General features: G+C 42.8%; 1 protein-coding gene across 1 annotated transcript in view; it reads left to right on the forward strand.

Moving 5' to 3' along the window:
* The window catches only part of Dnah11 (dynein axonemal heavy chain 11), a 317,751-nt gene that overhangs the window by 271,688 nt on the left and 26,966 nt on the right, over window positions 1–19,097 (forward strand). Inside the window, exons 70-75 of the mRNA XM_038336393.1 lie at window positions 549–719; window positions 1,722–1,844; window positions 4,837–5,030; window positions 6,146–6,294; window positions 7,139–7,266; window positions 11,448–11,675. Of these exons, the coding sequence (XP_038192321.1) occupies window positions 549–719; window positions 1,722–1,844; window positions 4,837–5,030; window positions 6,146–6,294; window positions 7,139–7,266; window positions 11,448–11,675 (993 nt within the window). The remainder of the gene's footprint in view (window positions 1–548; window positions 720–1,721; window positions 1,845–4,836; window positions 5,031–6,145; window positions 6,295–7,138; window positions 7,267–11,447; window positions 11,676–19,097) is intronic.

Genomic DNA, 19,097 nt, shown 5'->3' on the forward strand with positions numbered 1-19,097 from the left:
AACAGTTTTCTAGGAATTTTAAACATAATTTGAAAGTAAAGTTGAAGAATATGTATGGAAGGAGAGAGAATGGTCTGCTTTAGTTGCTAAGAAGGAAATGCAAATAGATTTTATAGAATCATTTTAATAACAACCATGAACCAGACATAGTGACATACCTATAATCCAGGCACTTGAGAGGCAAAGGCAATAGGATTTACGTAAGTTCAAAACCACTCTTGCTTACAAAGTGAGTTCCAGGCCAGCCAGGGTAAAAAAAAACAGAAGATCCTATCCTATCAATGTACGCTCATGCATGCACACTCACACACACACTCTCACACACACACACACACACAAACACACTCACACACTCATCATGACATCAAACCTTGAACTAGCACTTTCTATATGGCACAAACTCAGACTGTTTTAGCAGCCCATGTAAGCCTCAGAGAAGTCATCCCTTTCCTCCCTCTCTCCCTATTGCTAGTGTGCCCTGTGTATCTGAGGTTAGCAAGACAAGCAAGCATTGCTTTACCCTCTGGTACTCACGTTAACTCTTCCAGGCTTTCAACACCTTGTTCCACAGAGCCATTGAGCAGGCTGAGAAGGTGGAGGATACTCAGGATCGCATTGGCATCCTAATGGAGAGCATCACCCACGCCACCTTCCTCTATGCCAGTCGGGCCCTGTTTGAGAAGGACAAGCTCACTTTCCTGGCCCAGATGACTTTTCAGGTGAGGCCATCGCTTGAAGCTTCCCTGGAACCCCAGGCAGACACCTCTGTTTGTTGTGCATTTTCCTCCTGCCAAAGGGAAACAGAAAAACCATTTCAGAAACTTTTGATGGCAAGGAACTTGAGCATGTAATGGCTTTTGCCTAGGGTGCTTGGTTTGGGTGACTGACCACCATTGCCCTAAGAAACATCAGTGAGATGCTCTTTCATCTTCTGGAACTTTCTAGGTCCTACCAGAAATGTTCTTTGAGGCCAGGGTTATGAGTCCAGATTCAAGTTGCTCACGGTCCTTCTAAAAACCTCACATGGGCTCATCCATGCTGTTGCTAACGACAGATGTTCTACTTTAAGTTGCATATATCCCATTGTAGAAAGTTCCTGCTTTTCTAAACAAGTACATTTCAAAAAATATTAATACATGGCATAACAAATTAATTAGTTTAATTTAACCATCCTACAATGTAACCTTGTATCAAAACATCACATTTTATTCCATAAATATTTATATATATGTGTATATTTCATCAATTAAAAATACATTTTAAAATTTTTTACCTCAAGGAATAAGTAAAAAAGCTCTGCCCAAGTCTCATGCTCTGATTTCTAGTGAGTCCTGCTTGTCATTTCTTCCTTATTCTTCCAGAAGACTTTGCTTAAACAAAGGAGTCAACAAGAAGGCAGGAAAATGACTACAGGTTATGAAATCAAATGCTATTAGTCGCTGGGCCAGTGGGGTGGGTATGAGAGTACATTTCGGTTATGTTGTTTACTGGTGGAGGTGTTAGAACAAAAAAAAAAATGAACCCTCACAAGTATTTTCTATTCATTGCTGGTTTGGGTTTCGAGATCATATGCATAATCTAATAGTCTCAATACAGTCTTCAAATATAGAGCAGACCCTGCTAGGATTCTCACCCGTCATGTCTGATTAATGGTGGCAACTTCTTGCGTTGTGATTATGATGGAAACCAATTCATCTTTTGCACATGTGTATTCTCTCAAGATTTTGTTGAGAAGGCGCGAGATCGACCCCCTGGAGCTGGACTTCCTGCTTCGGTTCCCAGTTGACCACACTTACTCAAGTCCTGTTGATTTTCTCACTGCTCAGTCATGGAGTGCTGTCAAGGTACGTGAGGAATTTGCTTTCTCAGTTCTTAATTTTTTTCTTTCAAGCAATAAGTTTCTTTAATGTAGAAAAACAATTCATAAAAAGATGATATAGCAGGGGTTGGAGAGATGGCTCAGCGGTTAAGAGGGCTGCTGCTCTTCCAGAGGGCCAGGGTTCAATTCCCAGGCCCCATGTGGCAGCTCACAACTGTCTATAACTCCAGTTCCAGGGAATGCGACACTTTCACACCAATGCACATAAAATAAAGTTAAATAAATTATTTTAAAAAGATGATATCCCAGGAGCTGGAGAGATGGCTCAGTGGTTAAGAGCACTGCCTGCTCTTCCAAAGGTCCTGAGTTCAATTCCCAGCAACCACATGGTGGCTCACAACCATCTGTAATGGGGTCTGGTGCCCTCTTCTGACCTGCAGGCATACACACAGACAGAATATTGTATACATAATAATAAATATTTTTAAAAAGATGATATCCCTTACATTTTAGAAACAAACTGTATACATTGTATCATTCAGTTGGTTATTTTCTTATCAAAAGATAAAAGAGCTTTTGGCCTATGTATGGGAGGAAAAGTTAGTAGAAATTATGTGCAGTCTGTCATGACCTTCAATTTTAAAAAAAAAATCAAAGGATAGAAAAGATCATCCTTTAATTTAGTTAAATCTAGTTTCTTTGTTCTGCTTCTTTTTAAATTATAGTTTTCTACCTTTTCACAATAGTTTTTGAAATAGCATAATATAGTAGTTTAATGTTATAGAATATTATTTTAAGGTATGTTACTTTTGTTTATGCTCTGGAGCATCTGTTTAATGATGCAAAGATGTGTTTGACTAAATAAAATTCGCCTGTGCTCAGCAAGTAGCTGACCGGGAGTTGTAGGGAGGAGCCAGGTGGAGAAGGCAGGGAGACTCAGGAGAGAGGTGAGCTGCTTGCTATCCAGTCCCTCTCTGGGGAGTAGACTTCTACCCGGACCTTTGAAGCCTGAGCTCTCAGGGATAGCAATTTAGATAAGCTCTCTTTCTAAGAGAGCTTTGAAAGAGTCCTGTGTCAGGCCGCAGCTCTACTGGTAGCCGCAGAGTCGCAGTTGCTGACTAGGACAGCCGTAGTTCAAAGGCAGCAACAATGAAAAAGAGGACAATAGTTTAGTCTTGCTATAAGCTAGGGTTGAAGGCACTCACATAATCCAGATGTGGTGACAATGCATCTGTAACCCTGCTTTGGGGAGGAAGAGACAAGAGGATCCCTGGAGCTTCCTGGCCAGCAGATATAGCAGAGTTGGTAAGCTCCAGATTCATTGAGAAACACTGTCTCAAAAAATGAGGTTGACTAGCAGGCTGGTGGAGACACACACCTATAATCCTAGCCCCCAGGAGGCAGAGGCAGAAACAAGCAGACCTCTGAGTTTAAGGCCAGCCTATTCTACAGAGTGACAGCCAGGGCTGTACAGAGAAACAATGTCTTAAATCCCGCCCCCATAATTATGATAATAATAGTAATAATGTACAGAGTAACTGAAGAAGACCCCCCCAACATCCACCTCTGGCTTCTGCATGTGCATATACACACATGTGCACATGTGCCTGTGCATACACACACAAATGTGCATACAACATATGTACATGCACATGCACAAATAACAGTGTTTAAGCAAAGTTGAATTGATGACTTCCAACCCCAGTCATCCTTACTTTTTTTAAAAAAATATTTATTTATGTATTATGTATACAATATTCTGTCCGTGTGTATACCTGCAGGTCAGAAGAGGGGACCAGACCTCATCATTACAGATGGTTGTGAGCCACCATGTGGTTGCTGGGAATTGAACTCAGGACCTTTGGAAGAATAGGCAATGTCCTTAACCGCTGAGCCATCTCTCCAGCCCTCATCCTTACTTTTTTTGCTGTTGTTTTCTTTTTTGTTTTTTGAGATAGTTTCCCTGTGTGATCATCCTAGAAGCCCTGGGCTTTCTTTGTAGACTAGGTTGGCCTTGAACTCACAGAACTCCTCCTGCCCCTGCCTCCCAAGTGCTGGGCTTAAAGGTGTGTGTCAACAGTTGGCCTTACTCTACTTCTCTGCCAGAAGATCGATCGCATCACGAAGACTTCCTCATCTCCAAGGCCCTGAATAATGACCAACACACACTAAGTCTGCTCTGGTTTCTGTTCTAAGAAGAAAATGCTCCTCTTCACTGAAAATAGCTTGTACCTTATTTTTATATATACTTAGATTCTTTCAGACTTTTCAGAAACATAGTGTACGTGTGTCTTAACCACCAAGCCATCTGTCCAGCCTGTAGACAGCAGTTTTAGAAATCTGTATTCTCAATTATCACTTTAGAATTATGGATCCGTGGGCTGGAGAAATGGCTCAGTGATTAACTCACGTCCTGCTCTTCCTGAGGACCTGAGTTCAATTCCCAGCACCAGCGTCAGGCAGCTTACAACTGCCTAGAATGCCAGCTCCAGAGACCCCACATCTGTAACCTTTCTATGTATTTGCATTTATGTGCACATACTCCCATACACATAATTAAAACAATAAAAAGAAATCTTAAAAAAGAATTATGGATTCGAAACATGTCAGACCTCAGGGTCTCAACGCAAAACAGACAGCACAAACAAGTGGGTTATGCAGAAAATAAGAGAGTAAGCCAGGAACAGGAAAAAAAAAAACAAGCGCATTTGTTAGGATAGCTGAGAAGAGAGGCAGACGACAGAGCATTTAGCAAAGGGACATACTTACAGACAGCATGCTGAATTAGGAAAGAGCTGGAAAAGACAGTCCTGCATCTACCCTCACCACAGACACACTCATCTGGCCACCTCCTGCCAAGGCTTTTCACTGACCAGACCCTGTCACCGAGCCTCAGCTCTAAGTTAGACAGGAAAGCATTCAGAGTAATGTGAGGGCTGCCGTAAGTCTGTCTCGAGCTGTGAACAACTGTGTCCACAGCATCCCCTACTCCCTCATGCTGCCATGTTACACTGCAGGCAGTTGCCCTCATGGAAGAATTCCGAGGCCTAGACCGAGATGTGGAAGGATCTGCCAAGCAGTGGAGGAAATGGGTAGAATCAGAGTGTCCAGAAAAAGAAAAGTTACCACAAGAATGGAAGAAGAAAAGTTTAATACAGAAGCTGATTATTTTGAGAGCAGTGAGACCCGACAGGATGACATATGCCCTGAGGTGAGCAATGACCTTTTCAGCAACACAGATTAATACAGAAGAAACTTGGTCCTAGGAATGAGGAGGACCCCTACTAAAATTTCAATTCTATAATCTCTATTACTGTTAAACACTGATAAACATTGAACAGTGACCTCATCTATACACAGACTTGGTACACCCTCCCAAAAAGCTCGATTCTGAAGCCAGTTTGAGGACTGAGGAAATGGTGGGGATATTCACAGAAAGTCTGGGTATCAGCAGAGCAGTGAGATCGGGAGCACGCATGATCCACTTCCGTCATTTCTCTTTACTAGCCACGTTGGCTCTGAAGGCTTTGTGCGTCAAACAAGTCTGTGATTTTATAGTCAGTGCGCTTTAAAAGCAGAACCGCAGCCCAAAGCGCAGTCTCAGTGGGCTTTTGTGTGCCCTCCTGACTTCTAAACGATGATACCTGCTTAATGCACACCAGTCTTCTTTTAATTTGAATTCACCAACCATAGCATTCCAAGCTTCGTCCTGTGTGCTGTTTTCCTTCCACAGTATCCATGTGGAAGATCCTCTTGCTTCGTCTAGTTTGGCCAGTTTTCCCTTTGCAGAGGCCTCTGTGGAAGCACACTTTAGAAGCTCACTCTGCTTATCAGAACTTGCTTTCTGCTAGGTCTGATGCGGCTGGAAATAACCCCTTGCTTAATTGCACTTCCCTGTTAGAAACACCCCAAAAAGCATTTGTATATTCATGAGAAGCCCAGCAGGCTGGAAAATTACACTATGACAAGCCTAATCAACTGTTAATAAGTAATGGGGGAGGGGTCTGGTAGGAGGTTTGGGGGATACAAAGCCATATGTGGACGGATGATGGTACTCAGAAGGGGACCCCAGAATGCAATGTAGGCTTCTGATTCTCAATGTCTCAAGACGGAGGCAATACACAATACATGGCCTGCATTAATCTATTAGGATTTCTCCTAAAGACACCTCTTACAGTAAACATAGTTGGTTTCTTTCTTGTGCCTACCCTGTCCAAACACTGACACTTTTCAAGTTCAAATTCAGTCATCCAATTTTTTGTTTTGTTTTCTTGGGAAGGGTTGCTGTTGTTTTGTTCTGTTTTTGCATGTTCTTTTCTTAAATAGAAATTTTGTAGAAGAGAAGCTAGGTGCAAAGTACATGGAGAGGAGCAGGTTGGATCTGGGTAGAGCATGTGCAGAAAGCAGCCCCGCCACCCCAGTGTTCTTCATCCTGTCTCCAGGTGTGGACGCCCTGAAAGACCTGGAGGTGCTTGGTGAGTAGCCAGGAGGCACCAGCCCCACCCCCTCTTGTCTGGAAGCCCCTGCCACCCTTTCTGTTCAGTTATCTTTTTTTTCTTTTTTCTTTTTTCTTTTTTTTATTTCTTGGAGATTGGGTTGTGGAAAATGCACAACTAATAACACCGCGGTCTGGAGCAATGCGCCAACAGAACATTCATCTGGCTGGCATAATGCCAGGTTCCTTTGTCCTGTTTTCCACCTCTCCACGATGCGAGGGCCAGAGGGCAATTTTCTCCATGCTCGTGTAATCTTGTACCCCCTGTGACTAAATAATGGTCATTAGGGCAACTCTATTTGATTGTGTGAGATATTGTCGCTTTGTGCTGCGGATTACTGTTCCCCACAGCCTGCTCCAGGAATACCAGGTTAATGTAGCTGTGACCTGCCTGGGCTCCATTTAGATGCAGCCTCACAAGGTGAGAGCCGGCACATTTACCCAATGAGCCAACCCCTTCAAAACGGAAGCGATATCTACCACATGTTGCTCCTTTCTGAGGGAAAAGCGCCTTCTCCTGCAGGAGTTTAGAAAGCTCACGAACAATGCTGCCGTCTATCAAAATGTCAAAAGCTTCATTATCATAAAACCAAAGGAACCGGCTTCCACGGGCTTTTCAAAATGCTTGTAGGGAGGCAGCTGGAAAGAGCTCAAAATAATGCCAAAGAAACAATAGAGAGGTCACCGGGTTCCACAGGAAGGTGACCTATCAGGTGGCAGCTGTGACCACAGATATAAATTAGACCCTAGAATTCCAGACTTTCCTCTCAACTTAGCGTTTATCTCTCCTCCCACCCCTGCCCTCCATGTTGTATTCTCCACAGGCAGAAGACTTGGGTTTACAATTGACTCTGGAAAGTTCCATAATGTGTCTCTAGGGCAAGGTCAGGAGCTGGAGGCAGAAATGGCACTGGAGAAAGCTGCCATCAGAGGGCACTGGGTCATCCTTCAGGTGAGTATGAAGCTTTCGTGGAAAACCCTGGTGTGAACCCAAACGCTAAGCCATGCTCTGCTGCTCCGCCCACCCCGCCCCACCCCGCAGGGAGGGGCCCTTATTCTAGTGCAGGGTGATCTTCAGACCCTCCCACATCCACAGTCTCTGTAGTGAGAAAGAGACGGAAGTGAGCGAGCTAATAGAGATGGCCATTTTAATGTTGTAGTATGAAAATTGTGGGTCACTTCAAAGTTAACATGTCTCTTCAGAGTTGACAGAAATTGCACACACACAAACACACACACATATACAATATACATGTATATAAATTATGTATATTCTTCTACAACTCTACTTGACCCCTAAACAATCATGTGGCCTGATTGTAAATTAAGAAATTAGAGGAGACAATTCTACAGTTCCTTCTAGAGCAGATAGGCACAGATCTAAGATTCTATAACTCAGTGTCCTCCAGTGTAATCTTCTTGGTCTAGGATTCTAATAAGAGCCCCCAGAGCCTCTGGAACACAGACTGGCTCTGGAGCATCAGAGAGTTTGACTAGTCCCTACAGCAAGCCCTGTTAGCTATCTGCATGACTGGTGATGGATATTTGGTTTGCAATACTGTCAGTCCACAGGTTCTTGAGGAGGCAGCTCATGGTATTCCCTGTCTCCAGTCACTATGGCAAGGCTTTAGGGTCAGTGTTGTTCTCCATGTAGACGTGAGGAAAGGGAGTCTTGGATTAGCCCACAGAGATAATATGGTACAGTTTCTGTTTAGTACCAACCAGCCAGACACCCATTCTTCCAAGGTTCACCACTGGCTTTCCCTGGTGGCTCTAGAATAGAGGTTTGATACACATTAATGGCGCTAGAATAGAAGTTTGGTACACATTGCATTTCTGCTTGGCATGAACCTAGATTCATGCAGAAACTGCCCCCAAAGCCCAAGCAGAATTCTGTCTACAAGGAAGTACCATTCTATGTTGGTGATACTGTCTACATAGATGAGTTTTCATTAAGGCCTTCTCTTGGGCACTTGAAACAGTTTCCCGTTGTGAGGCACAGAGTCAGTTGGGTAGCAGTGGAGGAGTTGATTCTCAGACACAGCAGTTGCTGGTTAAACATGGTGGCTACCTCAGAGTCTTGTAGAGAAGACAGAGTCCATTCTAAGTCCTCATGCATCCAAGGACTCAGACTGCAGATAAAGCAACAAGGATAGAGCCATCCTCACAAGAGCCTGCGACTTAAAGTAGACAGTTTCTCCTGTTTGATCCCTATGTGAGTTTCCGGTTAGCCCCTAGAAGTTAAATGGTAAGTTTATCATTAAAAAGAAAGCCTGAAAGGCCTCATTATGGCATGTGCCTGCTTTGAGATTTCTATTGCAGACTTGAAGCCACAAGGCAGAATCCGTCTAGCTAAGCGTGTCTACTGTCCACCAGCTGTGGAGGAGAGCCCATGTCAGGCCTTCAGCGTTCTTAAGGGTTTGAATATCCCCTTGGTAGATAAAAGAAAAAGCAACACTTTGAAGGAAGACTAGACCCATATAATGGGAACTTGCTACATTATTTATAATTTATATTGATTATATATGCATAGGGATACAATATGGATGTACGTATCAACTAATTTCTACCCAAACCCTGAGCTGGTTCTTATGTAAGTAGATACAACCTCCATCCAGCTGTTTAGTTCACTGGAGTCTCCACAATCAAGAAAGGCATTCACAAAGGTGGCAGGTGGCAGCTGTGTATCTCATATATACACCCGAAGATTTGTGAATCTGGCAAGTATTACAATCATTCCCATGAATGCGATGGGCGCTATTAAAGAAATAAGAGCTAACGGATAATTGCACAGGCTTTTCATTCCCTGGCTTCAAAGTCACTGTCTAGAATATTCTTGTTTCATGCAAACTTTCAAGTTAGGTAGCATGTGGTACACAAGGCAGAATGCTGGGAAATCAATGAACTAGCAAAGTGAGTTTTCTTATTGACTGTCACTCCTGTTCTTGCATGGCTCATTTAGGTGTGAGATGCCCTGTCCTCATGAGCTAGAAGCCAGCATGCAGAAGAAACTTGGAGTTCTTCCTCCTAGATTATGGTTCCAGCCCTGCTGAACCAGAGTATCAGGCTGACTCACTTAAGTACACATGCTTAATCCTTCACAGTTGGGGTGGCTGGAAGTCGGAGCTGGGGTGCTAGTGTCTTCTGAGGCCTCTGTCCCTGAAGGAGAGTGGTCATCTGAATATGATTTCCCCTATGGGTTTCAGGGACCTTGTCCTAGACACTGTCATACTGGCCATATTTAGCCTTAGTTACCCTTTGAAAGAACTCTATATCTAAATCTGGCCACACTGTCAAGTTCTGGTCAAGCTTCAGCACGTCCATTCTGGGAATTCACTGTTCAGCCCCCACGCCTGCCTATGCAGTATTCACCACTGCAAGGAGGTGAATAATGAGAATGATCACACAATGTTCAGAGAACACTCCTATTACCCTTCCCTTCGGCTTCTGACCTCCCACTGTTGTAGCTGTTACCATTTTTTGACTATTTTTTCTGTTGGAAATAATTACATATCAAAACTTCTTCAGGATCAGTCAGGAGACTCCATCTAATTCCAATACCTACAATCCACTTTGGAAGGAAGAGAACAGGCTTTCAATCATCTCTGACTCACACACACACACACACACACATGCACACACACATTACACCATATATGATGTAGGTGGGTATTCTATCTATCTGTTGCTTTCATTGGTTAATTAATAAAGAAAACTGCTTGGCATGATAGGTCAGAACATAGGTAGGCGGGGAAGACAGAACAAACCGAATGCTGGGAAGAATAAGGCAGTGAGATAGTCGCCATGAAGCCAGCCACCAGGTCAGACATGCTGAGTGTTTCCTGGTAAGTCACCACCTTGTGGTGCTACACAGATTATTAGAAATGGGTTAAGCAAGATGTGAGAGTTAGCTAGTAAGAGGCTAGAGCTAATGGTCAGTCAGTGTTTAAATGAATACAGTTTCTGTGTAATTATTTTGGGTGTAAAGCTAGCCAGTGGGATCCGGGCGGGATGAAAAGCAGGCCTGCTCGTCTCCTCACTACAGAAATACATACACAGCACACATAACACACGCACACACACACATGTACACACCACACACAAACACACCACACATACACACCACACATACACACACATATACACACCACTCTCATACATACACACACCACACATACACATCACACACTACACACCATACACACACACACATACACACCACAAACACACATACACTCACACTTAATAAATAATACTGGCAGATCCAATTTGAAATTCATGAAACTGAAAGAAAAATAATTATGTTGAGAGAAAGTATGTGTCTTTGAGGAAGGGGAACTTTATTGACTGTGCTGGGATTTAAGAAGTAGAGTGTGTTAGGAATACACAGAGCATCTCACAAAGTGAGTGTAGCTCTCTTCTAGCTAGCTTTTCTCCCTCACATCTTTTGAGTCTATATGCTAATGAGTCTGACTAGAGGAAGTTTCCAAATGAAGTAATGTCGGGGACGAAACCACTTCTTGCCAGGGTAGGGGCATGGGATCAGGTATACTTTCCTATACTTTATTAAGATAACCCAGATACCTCTCAGTAGTTGGGTTTAACTATAACCAAGCAAAGTTGTAGGCAACTCCATCTCACAAGTGATTGGTGCGCCACTGTTTAAAGTAGGTCATGTGGACTGGTTGGGGGCTCAGCTTCACAGTGATTTTACAGAATTTAATGTGTTCAGTGCTCCATTCTATCTGGGCTTGTTTTTCTTTTCCTGTATAAAAACAAAGGAGCAGAGCCGGGCGGTGGTGGCGCACGCCTTTAATCCCAGCACTCGGGAGGCAGAGGCAGGCGGATCTCTGTGAGTTCGAGGCCAGCCTGGTCTACAAGAGCTAGTTCCAGGACAGGCTCTAAAAAAAAAGCTGCAGAGAAACCCTGTCTCGAAAAACAAAACAAAACAAAAACAAAACAAAAAAAAAAAAAAAAAAACCACAAAGGAGCAGGCATGATGGCACATACTGTGAATTCAAGGCCAGAAACATGCAAGGCTCCCCGAGTTGTCAACATATTTATATGTTCTAATATTGTGTTCAAGTTGTATCCTGAAATGGCACAGCAGTCATGATCCCTGCTGTCTTGCAGAATATCCATCTGGTAGCCAAATGGCTAGGAACCTTGGAGAAACTCCTTGAGAAGTTCAGCCAAGGGAGTCACAGTGATTACCGGGTGTTCATGAGTGCTGAGGCTGCACTTTCCCCACAGGAGCACATCATCCCTCAAGGCCTCCTGGAAAATTCCATTAAGATCACGAATGAGCCCCCCACAGGGATGCTGGCTGGCTTACATGCCGCTCTGTGCAACTTTGACCAGGTAAGGAAGCAGATGCCGCTGTTCTAACAGCAAGTCAGTATCTCATCAACCCGTGTATCTCGTTTAGACCAGAGAAGTGAGATCTTGGTGTATGTATGCACATGTAGACATGCATGTGTGTGTAGTGCCCACAAGTGCTCATGGGCACTACTTTTCCTCCCTCTCTAAATTGATATATGTTGATTGTAAAGCAATGGGTTTCATTGTGACATATTAATCCATATATATAGAGTACACTGATCATATCCATCCCTTCATCGGTATCCTTCCTCTTCCCAGATAGTCAGCTATTCTATTTTTATGTGTATTACTTTTGGAAGAAAATTCACCCATTACTATTTTAATGACTAGGAATACATTTATGTTTCATCTAAAGTTAAGAAAATGTAGCATGACCTAGATAACTTTGAGAACCTGCTTGTGAAGTGTGTGTCTGATGAAGTAGTGTCTTGGCACAGAAACATGATAATAGTCATGGCGTAGGTACACTATACCATTGTATTGCATCATGTACAATAGGCCAATGTGCTCCTATAGACTTGGCTTTGATATTGCTAAGTTGGAAGTTGCTATTTTGGTTGATATCTAGAGCAGGTACTTGTCACTGTGACCAGATACCTGATAAGAAGCAATTGTATGGACAAATGTAGTGATGAGGCGAGCAGGCCGCGTCCTGCCGCCCAGTTAGCTTTACCAGAAATAATTACACAGAATCTGTATTAATTGAAACACTGCCTGGCCCATTAGTTTTAGCCTCTTCTTGGCAAACTCTCACATCTTGCTTTAAACCATATCTAATAATCCATGTATCACCATGGGGTCGTGGCTTACCAGGAAGATTATAACCCACGTCCATCTCAGGCCAGAGCTTCATGGTGTCTGCCTGACCCTGCTTTCTTCTTCCCAGAATTCTGTTCTGTCTACTCCACCCACCTAAGGGCTGGCCTATCAAAAGGCCAAGGCAGTTTCTTTAGTAACCAATGAAAGTAACACATAGACAGATGACCCTCCAATGGACTATGGGTATTTTCCTTTTTTTAAAAAAAAAAAAAGAGGGAAGTGGTGTAGGAGAATTGTCTGTATTCTGTCAATCATGTATTTTAATAAAATGCTGATTGGCCAGGCAGGAAGTAGAGGTGGGTCAACCAGACAGAAAGTAGAGACGGGGCAATGAGAACAGGAGAATGCTGGAAAGGAGGAAGCCCATTCCTCCCACTCCTGCCCAGACCACTGAAGAGGCAAGATGTAATCTACCCAGCTGAAAAAGGTACTGAGCCATGTGGCTAACATAGATAAGAACAATGGGTTAATATAACCTACAAGAGCTAATAAGTAGCCTTAGCTAATGAGCCAATCAATTTTATAACTTATGGAGATCTCTGTGTAATTTTCGTTGGGACTTGCCGGCTGTGGGGTACCAGGCGAGACAGAAACCACAACAAGCCAGCCCTCATGTTACAGATAAAGATTTTTCTTGGCTCACAGTTTAAGGTGATATCATCCATGGTGGTGGGGAAGGCATGGTGACTGGGGTTCTATTCATTATCCCAAGAACTTGCTGCTGGGACTCCTTGTAACATGGCAGGATCAGAAAAAGGAGGGAGGGAGGGAAGGGAAATCAGGATTGGGCTATAATCTTTAAGGTCCATCTCCTAGGGACCCACTTCTCTCACATTCTAAATTGTCCACAACTTCCCAAAATAATGTCACCATCAAGCAACCAGGAACTGGAACACAGGAGCCTGTGCAGGACACTTCACATCAAAACTATATCATTGTTATTTATATTTTTATTTATCCCAAATAATAGAATATGCAAATTAATATTAATTTAGTTACAATCATTTTCTTTACCCAAATTGCTATGTATATCTTACCAAATGACAATCCAGTCTTTGAGTTTCCACTACTGATATTGCCATGTGTTACTGTTCTTCTAATTTCTTAGAAAGCTTTGATAAATAGCATTGCTATTAAAAGAGTGGAATAAGCTCTAAAGAGGAAGTTGATGGAGGAGAGTTATCTGTCTATGTTTCTTTCATTGGTTAATTAATAAAGAAAACTGCCTTGGCCCTTTAAGAGAACAGAAAATTAGGTAGGTGGAGTAGACAGAACAGAATTGTGGGAACAAGGAAGTAGAGTTGGAGAGACGCTTCAGGCAGTCGCGATTGGAGTCTCCATGCTGCTCCTCTCCGAGATGGACGCAGGTTAAGATCTCTCCTGGTAAGCCACAACTCGTGGTGCTACCCAGATTACTAAATATGGGTTAAAGGAAGATGTGAGAATTAGCCAATAAGAGGCTGAAACTATGGGCCAGGCAGTGTTTTAAAAGAATACAGTTTCCGTGTAATTATTTCGGGTGTAAAGCTAGCCGGTGGCCGGGTGGCCGGGAACAGCCCGCCGCGTCACACTACAGGAAGTACATATGATTTGGTGATAAATACAGAGTTCCCTTTTAGGAATATTATTTTTCATAAAACACATCAACATGCATCATGTTTTTCTTATACTTTTGGGTATCAATACCAAATTCAGTGAGGAAATTTTACTGTCTTAGTGTTCTATTGCTGTGGAGAGACACCATGGCAACTCATGTAAAGGAAAATATTTAATTGGGGTGGCTTACATTTTCAGAGGTTTAGTCCATTGTTATCATGGTGGGACATGGTGGCATGCACGCAGACAAGATGTTGGAGAAGGAACTGAGAATTCTGTATCTTGCAGAAAATGGGAACTGGTCTGGGACACTGAGTGGTATCTTGATCACAGGAGACCCTCAAAGCCCACTCCCACAGTGACACACTTCCTCTAACAAGGCCACACTTATTTCAACAAGGCCATACCTCCTAATAGTGCCACTCCCTATGAGTTTATGGGGCCAATTACACTCAAACTACCACATATTCTAAATGACTACCTCTAGGATAAAATGTTGAAGGATATAGTTAATGCTTTACTTAAGTAATTTATAAAATAAGACTGTGTAAACAGTAGGCACTCAAAAGATCTTGTTGCAATGTGCTATTTCCGTGCACTGTGTGTGTTTGTCTTTTTATCATCTCACAATTTCTGGCCATTTATGAATGACCATCAAGAATTTTCAAGTTCTTTCTAAAAATATGCATATAATAGGAATTTGATATTTACAAATTTACACATATTATATTTATTTCCTCTGACCACTTGTCCTTATACATAACAATATTCCTTCCATGAAAATTATGCTTCTGTCTAGTTATCCTTTAGCTTTTTGGTGAAAATACAACTTTGAATGATCTCCCTAGGAAGGTACATGATCCTAAACTATGTTGATAGGAAAAGATTTTCCCAAAGCCTTAGTTAAGACCACCTGCTCAACTTATCCAAGAAAGTATGGGCTCCAGCAACTGCTGTCGGAAACACTACATGCAATAATAGAAATATTTGTTGAAAAGACTTTGAATATCTTTAAAGGAGAAAAAACTTTGTAGCAGAAAAAGATCTCTTGAAAACTAAGACTAAATTTGACCTTAGGAAGCAAAAAGAAATTAATCATCTCTTCACCAAATGTCCCCTCAAGCCTATTTTAACAACCCACAGGAAAACTTTACAGAAATGCCAAGTGCAAAGATGCAGGCTTGCCACTATGTATTCAACAGAAGACATTTTGGTTCAGGTTGTGTTCTAGAAACTTCTCCCATTGCTGTGATAAACTACCCCAACAAAAGTCACGTGACTTCCAGCTCACAGTCCATGACAGGGAAGACACGTCTGCCGAAACAGGAGATACCATGTCATACCGAGTCCTCAGCCAGAAAGCAGAAAGCCATGAATGCTATTCTTTGTTTGCTTTTTGCTTTTTTTTTTTCAGTCTGGGACCCCAGCCTGTCAATGGAACTGCCCACATTTAGGGTGGGTCTCCCCACCTCAAATAAGCTAATCTAGACAAGCCTTCATAGGCATTTCCAGAGGCTTGCCTTCTAGGGGATCATAGATCCTATCAACTAAGAGTCCATGCTAACTATCACACGTCATCTTGTTGAGAGATAGTCACCTGTGTCCTGGCTGCTGCAGATGGGCTCCTGGGACCCTTTTATCAGAATCAGAGTTGACTTTTGTTGAAAGATGTTCTTAATGAGGCAACACTGGCTTAACAAGGTGGGAAACATTCTTGCTACATGGGAGTTCTGGAGGCAGGAGGCAGGTCTTATGAGAAATGAAGCTGATGGGCTCCACATTGGTCCCCAATTGATGTTGCTCTTTGTGGAGGTTATGGGAGGTGCACATTGATGGATGAGGTCTACTATTGGGGATGGGCTGTGAGAGCGCATAACCTGGCCCCAGTTCGAGCTTGCTCACTCTGCTTCTTGTTTGTGGTTGAGATGTGATCTCTCAGTTCCCTGTAGTCTGTTGTCTTAACTCTCCAGCAAGATAGACTTCTATGCCCTGGAAACCATAAGCCAAATAAAACTCCTTCTATAAGATGATTTTGTCATCATGTTTCATCATAGTGACAGAAAAGTCACTAACATATCTTTCCAAGCTCATATGTGTCACACACTGTTGCCGGCAGCCCCAGCCCTGCATGAATCCTTGCCACTGCGTCATGTCCGTCATGTTCTTAGGAGTAAGAGCTGCAGCCCCATAGCCGTGCTCTCGATAGAAGACTGAAAGAAAGAACGAGAGTGACAAAGAAAACATGCTTGCTTTCTTGCACAGATACATCCCACAAATGAATGCTGAGTCACACCTTTTCCTTGGAGCTTATGTGCCAAAGTGCCCAATGGAAACTGGAAGCCAAGGGCAATACCAAACCCTTCATAAATTGTGCTAATTCTATTATACATGCATACACACATACAAACATATATGTACATAGAATAAAGTTTAACTTGCAAACTTACAACAGTAATAGAGTAGCGATGGTAAAATGGAATAGCTAAAGAAGCAGTTTAAATGGAAGAACTGTTTCTTTTTTTCATTTTCTACTTAATATTGTTTGGGCTGTAGCTGACCACAGACAATTACAGAAAGTAAAAACTACAGAATCTGCAAAACACATAGCAGGGGATTGGTTATAATAGAACTTCTTTCATTCATAAGCCAAATTTAATCACATTGCTTTAAATTTATGGGATTGGGGGGGTGCATGTGTGAGTGTGTGTATGTGCTACATGGTTATATGTAGGGAATGTATACACATGTGTGCCCGAACGCACACCTATGCTGAAGGCAGAAGACAATGCCAGACATATTTTTCTATCTCTCTTCTCTCTCTCTCTTTCTTTATATATATGTATTTAAGATCAAGTCTCTCGCTGAACCTGAAACTTGCCATTTTGGTTAGGCCGACTGGCTAGCAGGTCTCTCACTCACCCCGACAGCAGCTATTTGGCTAGGCCGACTGCTGAGCAAGTTCCTGTGATCCACATCTCTCCACCCTGCAGTGCTGCGGTTCAGTACACACTGTCATGAGTCACAGCATTTACATGGATGTTGGAGATTTGAACTCATGTCCTCCTGCTCTCACAGCATGAGTGCTTATCCACCAAGCTTTTTCCCTACCCCTAAATCTATCTTTGTAATCTTTCTTCTTAAACTAAAATTTATTTCCAAACTTTGGCATACACATTGGAGATGAATAAAGTTCATTTTATATTAGTATTTTGCTTCCTCAAGCATTCAAGAATGCTTCTGCAGATCTGATCACTAAGGGACCAAGGCGTCAAGATGGCAGGATGCTGCCAGCCTACCCCTCTTTCAGCTCAAAGGTATCCATCCACCTTTGAAGATTTTATAAAGGCTTGCTATTTGGGGTTCTTTTCACTCAAACTAAGCAGATTTTTAGAGTGAGAGCTTAGATTTCTTTTTGTTCTGAGAAGCGTGCATGTAAAGTCAGAGGCTGAGCGCCAATGGCACACTTGTGTAAATACGGGTGCCTGTTCTCCGTCAACAATCCTAACTCTGTAGTTTTCTTTCGTTCCTTTTTCTTTTTTTAATGTTTACTTTGTGTCTTCTTGACATGGTTTTGTGTAGACTTGCCTTAACTTTCCGTGTAGCTGAGACACTGTTGAATTCTCTTTTCCTGCCTCTGCTACCAACCTGCTTAGATGCCAGGCCGCACCACGGTGCCCTGTGTATGCTGTGCTGGGGATTAAATCCCAGGACTTTGTGCAAGGTAGGCGAGCACTCTACCAAGTGAGCTGTACACCACCCTGGTTGTCTGTTTCCTGATATTTATTTGCTCATCAGTTAGTGTGTAAATGTACAACTGACTCAAAGCGTTGGGTAGATAGACCCACTGTCAGCAATTACTGGCTCACCTTTTCTTCCTGTAACATGTATGCCAGCAGAACAATCAAACGGGCATTGGCTCATTTTTTAACACTGAGGAGAAAACTAAGACATATGATGAAAGATTGAATTACGGAGCCTGGTATAGTACCTTGGGTTTATGTGATTAATGCAAGTGGCTACTTAGTGTCTTGTTAGATTATAGTTCTGATTTGAAATTTCAAATACAGTTTGTTTCTTAGAAATACCACACACTTAAAGGTAGCATTTTTACAGCCTCAAAAATTATATAGTGTATCTTATTTTACCATCTTGCTTTTCATTTGATGTGTAGTTGTGGAAAAGTTTATTTTTGGTAATCATACAGCACTTACCCCCATGAATCACCTAAAAATGCCACATTCTTCTCGCTCTGAACTAGATGGAGCCAGGCAATTCTAAAATTATATTTAGCAAAGCTAATTTTGCTGCAAGTATTATCAGCAGAAAGAATGGAAGGCTTCCCTGGTGATGGCCCATAGCAACAAACCCAATCCAAAAGTCCCTGAGAGGCCAGACATGGACTTCTCTCAGGATTCCTAAATAGCCTTGGTATGTGGCCACAGCGGTTAGAGCCATTTTAAATATGAACTGGTTATGGTTGAGCTTTCTAAAGGAGTAGGCAGGGGGGTGCAGCCTGGGCCCTGCTGCCCCCAAACACCTGGTAAGGGAACATTCTTGAGATCTCTGCAGGAGGGTGCAGCCTGGGCCCTGCTGCCCCCAAACACCTGGTAAGGGAACATTCTTGAGTTCTCTGCAGGAGGGTGCAGCGTGGGCCCTGCTGCCCCCAAACACCTGGTAAGGGAATATTCTTGACTTCTCTTCCTTGCTTCCTGCATAGCACTGCTGAATTTGAAAATAGCTAAATACTTTTTTGTAATAGATCTGATGATGTCTATATCTGTATTTGACTGCTGCTGGGGGCCTTAGCCATGCAATGTGGCCTACTAGGATCCAGTCCCCCCCGATGTACAGAAATCCTGCAGATCCACCAGGATCCAGTCCCCCCCATGTGCAGAAATCCTGCAGATCTACCAGGATCCAGTCCCCCCTGATGTACAGAGATCCTGCAGATCTAGTCAACACCCTGAGCTCCTTATGCCACTCAGT

Source organism: Arvicola amphibius, chromosome 7 (genome assembly GCF_903992535.2).
Source record: "Arvicola amphibius chromosome 7, mArvAmp1.2, whole genome shotgun sequence".
Taxonomy (NCBI): domain Eukaryota; kingdom Metazoa; phylum Chordata; class Mammalia; order Rodentia; family Cricetidae; genus Arvicola; species Arvicola amphibius.